Here is a 10,603-nt window from a genome sequence, read left to right on the forward strand (position 1 = left end):
TCCCTTATCCAATTTTGAATCCAGACTGTCACTGTCCCTTTAATCCCGTGGGCATTAATCCCCTTCCCTGGACAGCGTCACTCACTCAGTGCCATCGATCTGTAGGGGGATCGCCTGCAGGACAGCTTCAGGCCCCATGCTCTCCACCGCTATTCCCACCGCCTGCTCCAGCTCGCCAATGTAGGGGAAATGTGGAGTCGCTCGCAGATCACATAGAGCCTGCAGACACTGAAAACAGAGACAGAGACAGCTTCAGTATCGTGGAGAAACACTGCCTGATAATCAGCAAAACCCAGGGCCAGAGCATCGGCAAGACCTGTTCCCGCCCACTCTCCAGCTGTTTCCCCGCTCTCCAGCTGTTCCCGCCCCGCTCTCTCTCTCCAGCTGTTCCCGCCCTTCTCTCTCTCTCTCTCTAGCTGTTTCCCGCCCTGCTCTCTCTCTCCAGCTGTTCCCGCCCTTCTCTCTCTCTCTCTAGCTGTTTCCCGCCCCACTCTCTCTCTCCAGCTGTTCCCGCCCCGCTTGCTCTCTCTCTCTCTCTCTCTCTCTCCAGCTGTTCCCACCCGCTCTCTCTCTCCAGCTGTTCCCGCCCGCTCTCTCTCTTTCTCCAGCTGTTCCCGCCCCGCTCTCTCTCTCTCTCTCTCTCTCTCTCTTTCTCCAGCTGTTCCCGCCCCGCTCTCTCTCTCTCTCTAGCTGTTTCCCGCCCTGCTCTCACCTGCTTCATCACTGGGTAGGCTTGTGATCCGATGACCTCGAAGAAAGTGCCAAGAACCTGCAGAACGAAGGCCCAGGCAGCGTAGAACCGATAGGCCAAGCCGTCCTCCACCACTCTACAATGCAAACCGCAGCCAATCAACACAGCATCACAGAGAACATAACCAATCGCAGCACACTAAACCGTGCAGCCAATCACAGCACACTAAAATGTGCAGCCAATCACAGCACACTAAACCGTGCTGCCAATCACAACACACTAAACCATGGAGCCAATCACAGCACACTAAACCGTGCAGCCAATCACAGCACACTAAACCATTGAACCAATCACAACACACTAAACCGTGCAGCTAATCACAGCACACTAAACCGTGCAGCCAATCATAGAAACATAGAAAATAGATGCAGGAGTAGGCCAATCGGCCCTTCGAGCCTGCACCGCCATTCAATGAGTTCATGGCTGAACATGCAACTTCAGTACCCCATTCCTGCTTTCTCGCCATACCCCTTGATCCCCCTAGTAGTAAGGACTACATCTAACTCCTTTTTGAATATATTTAGTGAATTGGCCTCAACTACTTTCTGTGGTAGAGAATTCCACAGGTTCACCACTCTCTGGGTGAAGAAGTTTCTCCTCATCTCGGTCCTAAATGGCTTACCCCTTATCCTTAGACTGTGACCCTTGGTTCTGGACTTCCCCAACATTGGGAATATTCTTCCTGCATCTAACCTGTCTAAACCCGTCAGAATTTTAAACGTTTCTGTGAGATTCCCTCTCATTCTTCTGAACTCCAGTGAATACAAGCCCAGTTTATCCAGTCTTTCTCGATAGGTCAGTCCCGCCATCCCGGGAATCAGTCTGGTGAACCTTCGCTGCACTCCCTCAATAGCAAGAATGTCCTTCCTCAAGTTGGGAGACCAAAACTGTACACAATACTCCAGGTGTGGCCTCACCAAGGCCCTGTACAACTGTAGCAACACCTCCCTGCCCCTGTACTCAAATCCCCTCGCTATGAAGGCCAACATGCCATTTGCTTTCTTAACCGCCTGCTGTACCTGCATGCCAACCTTCAATGACTGATGTACCATGACACCCAGGTCTCGTTGCACCTCCCCTTTTCCTAATCTGTCACCATTCAGATAATAGTCTGTGACTCTGTTTTTACCACCAAAGTGGATAACCTCACATTTATCCACATTATACTTCATCTGCCATGCATTTGCCCACTCACCTAACCTATCCAAGTCACTCTTCAGCCTCATAGCATCATCCTCACAGCTCACTGCCACCCAACTTAGTGCCATCCGCAAATTTGGAGATACTACATTTAATCCCCTCGTCTAAATCATTAATGTACAATGTAAACAGCTGGGGCCCCAGCACAGAACCTTGCGGAACCCCACTAGTCACTGCCTGCCATTCTGAAAAATACCCATTTACTCCTACTCTTTGCTTCCTGTCTGCCAACCAGTTCTCAATCCACGTCAACTCACTACCCCCAATCCCATGTGCTTTAACTTTGCACATTAATCTCTTGTTTGGGGCCTTGTCGAAAGCCTTTTGAAAGTCCAAATACACCACGTCAACTGGTTCTCCCTTGTCCACTCTACTGGAAACATCCTCAAAAAATTCCAGAAGATTTGTCAAGCATGATTTCCCTTTCAGAAATCCATGCTGACTTGGACCTATCATGTCACCTCTTTCCAAATGCGCTGCTATGACATCCTTAATAATTGATTCCATCATTTTATCCACTACTGAGGTCAGGCTGACCGGTCTATAATTCCCTGTTTTCTCTCTTCCTCCTTTTTTAAAAAGTGGGGTTACATTAGCTACCCTCCACTCCATAGGAACTGATCCAGAGTCTATGGAATGTTGGAAAATGACTGTCAATGCATCCGCTATTTCCAAGGCCACCTCCTTAAGTACTCTGGGATGCAGTCCATCAGGCCCTGGGGATTTATCGGCCTTCAATCTCATCAATTTCCCCAACACGATTTCCCGACTAATAAGAATTTCCCTTAGTTCCTCCTTCTTACGAGACCCTCTGATCCCTTTTATATCCGGAAGGTTGTTTGTGTCCTCCTCAGTGAATACCGAACCAAAGTACTTGCTCAATTGGTCTGCCATTTCTTTGTTCCCCATTATGACTTCCCCTGATTCTGACTGCAGGGGACCTACGTTTGTCTTTACTAACCTTTTTCTCTTTACATATCTATAGAAGCTTTTGCAGTCTGTCTTAGTGTTCCCTGCAAGCTTCCTCTCGTGATCTATTTTCCCTGCCCCAATCAAACCCTTTGTCCTCCTCTGCTGCATACTAAACTGTGCAGCCAATCACAGCACACTAAACCGGGCAGCCAATCACAGCACACCAAACCGGGCAGCCAATCACAGCACACCAAACCGGGCAGCCAATCACAGCACACCAAACCGTGCAGCCAATCACAGCACACCAAACCGTGCAGCCAATCACAGCACACTAAACCGTGCAGCCAATCAGATTTACTTTTCTATGAATAAATTGGCGATGGGATATACATGCTCAGTGAGAACCCAGAGGGGTTGATACCCAGAGACCACAATCACCCTCCCGCGACTCCACACACACACACACACACACACATTAAGAACTCGAACATCTCACCTGAACATCTTCCAGATGTAGGAGGCAGGTTCTGAGGGGGAGGATGAAACAAAGACTCCGATATCAGCTGCGAATGGAGCCACGCAGTCTCTCAGCACCACCTGAATAAACAGCAACCACAAACCTCAATTACAACTCAACAAAGTCAGGGCCAGGAATGTACCTGCCCTGGGAGTATTGGATGGGGCAGTATAGAGGGGGCATTACTCTGTATCTAACCCTGTGCTGTACTTGCCCTGGGAGTGTTTGATGTGACATTGTAGAGGGAGCTTTACTAAGTATCTAACCCCGTGCTGTATCTGCCCTGGGAGTGTTTGATGGGACAGTGTAGAGGGAGCTTTACTAAGTATCTAACCCGTGCTGTACCTGCTCTGGGAATTTTTGATGGGACAGTGTAGAGGGAGCTTTACTAAGTATCTAACCCGTGCTGTACTGGCCCTGGGAGTGTTTGATGGGGCAGTGCCTCAGCACAGATGGCTAGCTGAATATGATGTTTGCGGCTCAGACCCTCACTGAGTGAATGGGGGTGCCCCTACACTAGGGGTGTCGGGGAGCCCACAGGCAGGAGCTGATCCATTCATCACCCCTGCCCCCACCCCTCAAATACCAACCCACACAATTCCAATCACTGTTTCAGGCCACAATGGGCTGTGTGCATTAACCAGACTCTTACTTGCTCAAAAACTTCAGTCAAAAACTGCACCGGTACCGACCCCTTCCCTGCACCCCTCATTATTCCCATATCAATATTTAGTGTCTGGGAGAGACTGCCCCTCAGAAAGACTCCGACCCACCTTCATGGTGTCTGCTGCGGCAGCGACCAGCTGTGTGTGTGGAGACAGAAGGCAACTGACGGCAGTGGAGAAGAGACGAGGGAGATGAGCCAAACACAGCGAACCCTGTAACCTAACAACAGGAGGTCAGAGTGGGTGTGCTCGAGGGTCAAAGGGCACGTTCGCGAGCAAAGAGCACAGTTCCTATAATAAACCCCTCCCACAGATCCCACAATAAACCCCCTCCCACAGACCTCGCAATAAACTCCTCCCACAGACCCCACAATAAACCACCTCCCACAGATCCCGCAATAAACCCCCCACCCAGACCCCACAATAAACCCCCCTCCCACAGACCTCGCAATAAACTCCTCCCACAGACCCCACAATAAACCCCCTCCCACAGACCCCACAATAAACCCCCTCCCACAGAACCCTGCAATAAACCCCCCTCCCACAGACCCTGCAATAAACCCCTCCCACAGGTCCCACAATAAACCCCCTCCCACAGACCCTGCAATAAACCCCTCTCCCGCCTCCCCCGGGGGCTCTGACTGTAAGCTGGGGTTGTTACCTGGACAGGTTGATGTGAGCTTTCTCCATGACGGTGAGCCAGGCCAGAAAGGGCTGCAGGTCATTGACACTCGGCAGGTAATCGTACAGAGCCTGCGGGGGAAACACAGCAGACAGCCAAATACTACTGATGGTCACAAGCTCCAGCATCACTGCCGAACCCCACCCTACCCACCTAGAGTCACTTGTACCCTGCCCGACCCCTCCCAGGGGCATCGTATCCTGCCCCATCGCTCCCAGGGTCACCGTTACCCGACCCCTCCCAGGGTCACCATTACCACCCGACCCCTCCCAGGGTCACCGTTACCACCCGACCCCTCCCAGGGTCATTGTACCCACCGACCCCTCCCAGGGTCACCATTACCCCTCCCACCATACCCGACCCCCACGGGGCGGGGGCTGTACTCACGGTTATAATCTGTGCATTGAGCTCTGCCGTCAGGATCGCGGAGTTAGGTTTGGCGACAAAAAGTCCGTGAAAGGCCTGCATCGCGCATGCGGTGACCATCTGTAACAGAGAGAGAGCGTGACACGGAGAGTTTTTTTGGGGATCTCTGGGGGTCTCAGAGGGCAGCAGCCCCTGGGCTACACAGGGTCTGTGAGGCACACTGAGCCCTTCATCTGCAGTCTAACAGCGAGTGGCCATGCTTTTGGGGGGGGGGGGGCGGATGGACAACCCTCACACTGGGACAAGGAGTTCGAGTTCTCACCCGCTGATTTTAATCAGGCTTTTTCTAAGGGGGAACCATTAGCGGAGGAAGTCCCCGCACTGACCACTCTGCAGCTGGCAACACCTCCCTTGGGGAGCACTCCCCACAGAGGGCCCCATCTCATCCCACTCCCCCAGCTCCGACACGAGAGGCTCCAGGGACAGCACCCTGGGGAATTCAGAACAGGAGGGGCCAGAAGGAATTGCCCAGCCAACCCCAAGCAGCAGGTGTGCCGACTCCTGCCCACAGCCATCTGATGAGAAGTGAAGGCAGGAAGTGGAACAGCGGGAGGTTTATCCCAGTAACTGGTTCTGTCACATGGCCACCATTGGGGAATGGAGCAGGAGAGACGCCCATCACTGTGAGTATAGGGGCCCCGAGGTCCCCAAGGCACAAACTGAAGTGTGGACCAAGATCAGATTGAGAAACATGAAAAGTAAATCACAAACCAGACCAAATCCGCTTTCATCGGCATGTGGTTTTATAGAATCTCATCTCTATTGGATTATTGGATAATATACTTTATCCACAATTCCCTAAATTCATCAGGGACACAGAAATACCCTAATATTGTGAACGATCCATTTTGGTAGGAAGAATGAAGCGAGACAATACATGCTAAATGATACAATTTTAAAGGGGGTGCACGAGGAGAGATCTGGGGGGTGTTTGTGCACAAATCTTTGAAGGTGGCAGAACAAGTTAACAAAGGATTTTATAAAGCATATGGGATCCTGGGCTTTATAAACAGAGGCATAGAGTACAAAAGCCAGGAAGTTTTACTAAACCTACATAAAACACCAGTTCGGCCCCAGCTGGAGTAACGTGTCCAAATTCAGGGCACCACTTTAGGATGGATGAGAAGACTTTGGAGAGGGATTACAGTTAGGTGGGAATTTTCTCCTTAGAGCAGAGAAGGTCAAGAAGAGATTTGATAGAAGTGTTTAATTTCACAATGGGATTAGATAGTAAATAAAGAGAAACAGTTGCCAATGGCTGAAGGGTCGATAACGAGAGGGCACAGATGCAAGGTGATTGGTAAAAGAACCAGAGGCGACATGAGGGGGAACTTTTTTATACAACGAGTGGTTAGGATCTGGAACGCGCTGCGCTGCCTGATAGGGTGGTAGATAGAGATTCAATAGTAGCCTTCAAAAGGAAATTAGATAAATACTTGAAGAAAAAAATTGCGGGGATATGTGGAAAGAGCGGTCGAGTGGGACACACTGGTTATCTCTTCGAAAGAGCCCTCGCACACTCGATGGGCCGAATGGACTCCTTCTGTGCTGTACTATTCTATGATTATTGATCATTGTGCTTCCCAGTCAGGGTCAGCCTGAATTTTGGGTTCGCGAGTCTAACTTTGCATCTTACCACGTGATTGATGGTCATGACCCTGAGCAGAGTTTCACAGCAAGACTTCACACAACTAACGGGGAAACATGGGAGGACATCCTTCAGCAAACACAACACGTGCAGGGAGGTGGCACCCTCATCGCTGCCTGCAGGGAACAAACACAGTCATTGGCAAAATGGGCAAATGACTGAGCATCTCAGAACACACCCCACCGTCCCTCGCCCCCTCACGTACCTCCGCACTCCTCAATCTCCTTGATGCAGAATCTGGCTGTTGATTGGGCAGCTGGGTGATGGGGTGGAGCTGCGTCTCCAAACATGAAATCGCTTCCCTTGAGTACCGAGCAGATCCCGCGCTGTGCCTCCTTACGGACCTTGGGGGGGGGGGGGTAAAGGAGAACAGTCAGCATTGCCCCTAACATTACACCACGCTGCACCCCAACCCCACAGTAATAGTATCCCCCACAGTATCCGCGCCCCCCCCCCCCCCCCACAGTACCCGCGCTCCCCCCCCCCCCCCACAGTAGCCACTCTCCCCACCCCACAAAGTACCTGCTCCGCTGCCCCCCCCCACAGTACCGGCTCCACCCCCCCACAGTACCCGCTCCACCCACCACCCCCCCACTGTACTCGCTCCACCCCCCCCCACTGTACTCGCTCCACCCCCCCTCACAGTACCCGCCCCCCCCACAGTACACGCTCAACCCCCCCCCCCCCACAGTACACGCTCCACCCCTTCCACAGTACCCGCGACCCCCACAGTACACGCTCCGCCCCCCCACAGTACACGCTCCACACCCCCCCCCACAGTAACCACCCCCCCACAATACACCTCCACCCCCCCACAGTACCCGCTCTCCACCCCCCCACAGTACACGCTCCACCCCCCCTACAGTACCCGCTCCACCCCCCCACAGACTATGAGGTATCAGTATCGCCAGCACCAATAGCAGCTTCCCCATTGTGTTCCTGGTTCCCCCCCGCCCCCCCAATACCAGCTCAATGACTTTGACCCCCCATCCTGTGGGCCCACTGCCATCCATCTCTATTGCTCTCTGCCTCCAGCTTGCAGTCCAGTTAGTGTTCTCTGTAACTTTTCTTTGGCTGCGTGGCTCATTCAATGTTTTGCGCACACGTGATTATTACCGTTGTAAAGCCAGCGAGAGGCCTGCATGGGACTTCCAGACCGCTGCGTGGCCATACAGCTCAAAGGGAACATGGACTCCTAGTCCAGAGGGCCCATGAACACCCCAGCCAGGTCACACTATCACCTCAGATCCCGACTGGCCAACTCACCTTTGGTTTGACGTGTACGGTGAAACTGAGGAGGCCATGATAAACTTGTAATGTCGAAGGGAAGCTCCACACTGCCAAATCCTGTCTTCGCAGAAGCGTGGAGAGGCAGGAGAGAATCTGTCGGACAAGGAGATCAGGCCAAGTCACAAATAAACCCTCAGCATTCTTTACACCGCGTGGCGACACTACACGACGATCACACAGATCACACTCACCCATCGCAGAGCTGCCGTGGATCCTGCGCTTGCCTCAACAGCCAAGAGATTCATGAAAACCTTTGCTGTGTCCGAGAACTTCTTTATCAGAACAGGACCAGGAACCCTGCGATCAACAAGTCAAATAATTACTCACCCGGACTCAAGTGACACAATAATGGCATCTCACACCCCCAGCAGCCCTGCACCGCCCCCTCACGCCCGCACCGACCCCGCACCACCCCCAACGTCCACAGGCCCACTAATACTAACGGCATCTCACACATACCGATGTGCCAAACCTTGGCAATGTTTGGACTTACCGTTTCATTACCAAATTCAGCAGGTAAGCAATGGCCGCAACAGACTGCTCGGATTCCACTGCTTCCATCGTTGTCATCTGGCAGAGATGAGCACGAGTTAGTCAGGCTCGGATTCACGCAGCCAGCACATCACAGTCTCCTCCCACACCCTCACTGGCCATGCGCGCGCGGTAAGCTCCTACAAGCATCAACCATAGCTCACTTCTATCCATGCCATTTACTTGAGGATTCTGAAGTGCATCTTATCAGGTCTGCCTGCTCCATCAACCCCAAACCCTTCACAACACCTCCCTCTAGAACAGGCACCAGTCTCGCTTCACCTAGTGCACTCGAGCTACAAGGGTCGCCTCATACAGTAACCAATGTGACTCTGGAAATGCAGGAGTGGCTAATCGCATTACTGATTAGTAAATAAACAACGAGTAACAGTCTCTGTTGCTGGGCCTCTGATCTCAATACTCATTCACACATCAAACCCATGTGAACTTTAACCTTTCTATATAAGTAAATATACCCATGTCTGTACACATTGTGTGTAAAGTGTTTTCACTAAAGATAGTGCCTGGGCTGAAATGATGTTACTGCATTCTCACCTGTGGATGGTCAGCAAATTCTACTGGATGAGAGTGGACTGAAGACACAGTTCATCGACAGAAATGCATCCTGTTCCCGCTCACAATGCTCGGTCCTTAAAAATAGCCCTCCACCACAAGCCCTCTCTCCCCACCGCCCCAATCCTCCCCAACACCCAGAGCCCTCTCTCTCCCCACCGCCCCAATCCTCCCCAACACCCAGAGCCCTCTCTCTGCCCCACCCCCCCCATACCCCAACACCCAGAGCCCTCTCTCTCCCCCTCCCCAACACCCAGAGCCCTCTCTTCCCCCCCCCCCATACCCCAACACCCAGAGCCCTCTCTCTCTCCCCCTCCCCAACACCCAGAGCCCTCTCTCTCCCCCTCCCCAACACCCAGAGCCCTCCCTTTCCCCCCCCCTCCCCAACACCCAGAGCCCTCTCTCTCCCCCTCCCCAACACCCAGAGCCCTCTCTCTCTCCCCCCCCATACCCCAACACCCAGAGCCCTCTCTCCCCCCCCCCCCATACCCCAACACCTAGAGCCCACTCTCTTCCCCCCCCATACCCCAACACCCAGAGCCCTCTCTCTCCCCCTCCCCAACACCCAGAGCCCTCTCTCTCCCCCTCCCCAACACCCAGAGCCCGCTCTCTCCCGCCCCCATACCCCAACACCCAGAGCCCTCTCTCTTCCCCCCCCCCATACCCCAACACCCAGAGCCCTCTCTCTTCCCCCCCCCCCATACCCCAACACCCAGAGCCCTCTCTCTTCTTCTCCCCCCCCCCATACCCCAACACCCAGAGCCCTCTCTCTCCCCCTCCCCAACACCCATAGCCCTCTCTCCCCCCCCACCATACCCCAACACTCAGAGCCCTCTCTCTCCCTCCCCCCATACCCCAACACCTAGACCCCTCTCTCTCCCCCTCCCCAACACCCAGAGCACTCTCTCTCCCCCTCCCCAACACCCAGAGCCCTCTCTCTCCCCCCCCATACCCCAACACCCAGAGCCCTCTCTCTCCCCCCCCCATACCCCAACACCCAGAGCCCTCTCTCTTCTTCTCCCCCGCCCCATACCCCAACACCCAGAGCCCTCTCTCTCCCCCTCCCCAACACCCAGAGCCCTCTCTCTTCCCCCCCCCCATACCCCAACACCCAGAGCCCTCTCTCCCTCCCCCCATACCCCAACACCTAGAGCCCTCTCTCTCCCCCCCCCCCATACCCCAACACCCAGAGCCCTCTCTCTCCCTCCCCCCATACCCCAACACCTAGAGCCCTCTCTCTCCCCCTCCCCAACACCCAGAGCCCTCTCTCTCCCCCCCCCCCCCATATCCCAACACCCAGAGCCCTCTCTCTCCCCCCCCCCATATCCCAACACCCAGAGCCCTCTCACCCCCCCACCCCAACACCCAGAGCCCTCTCCCCCCCCATACCCCAACACCCAGAGCCCTC

At 53.8% G+C, this 10,603-nt stretch overlaps 1 protein-coding gene across 1 annotated transcript in view; it reads right to left on the reverse strand.

Moving 5' to 3' along the window:
• The window catches only part of rrp12 (ribosomal RNA processing 12 homolog), a 34,514-nt gene extending 25,853 nt beyond the window's left edge, over nt 1-8,661 (reverse strand). Inside the window, exons 1-11 of the mRNA XM_070876345.1 lie at nt 8,585-8,661; nt 8,283-8,388; nt 8,068-8,184; nt 7,007-7,145; nt 6,790-6,917; nt 5,115-5,213; nt 4,707-4,798; nt 4,154-4,265; nt 3,360-3,460; nt 713-827; nt 86-228 (exon numbers count right to left, since the gene is read on the reverse strand). Coding sequence (XP_070732446.1) covers nt 86-228; nt 713-827; nt 3,360-3,460; nt 4,154-4,265; nt 4,707-4,798; nt 5,115-5,213; nt 6,790-6,917; nt 7,007-7,145; nt 8,068-8,184; nt 8,283-8,388; nt 8,585-8,661 — 1,229 coding nt within the window. The remainder of the gene's footprint in view (nt 1-85; nt 229-712; nt 828-3,359; nt 3,461-4,153; nt 4,266-4,706; nt 4,799-5,114; nt 5,214-6,789; nt 6,918-7,006; nt 7,146-8,067; nt 8,185-8,282; nt 8,389-8,584) is intronic.
• Nucleotides 8,662-10,603: the final 1,942 nt, after the last annotated feature.

Source organism: Pristiophorus japonicus, chromosome 3, assembly GCF_044704955.1.
Source record: "Pristiophorus japonicus isolate sPriJap1 chromosome 3, sPriJap1.hap1, whole genome shotgun sequence".
Lineage (NCBI taxonomy): Eukaryota > Metazoa > Chordata > Chondrichthyes > Pristiophoridae > Pristiophorus > Pristiophorus japonicus.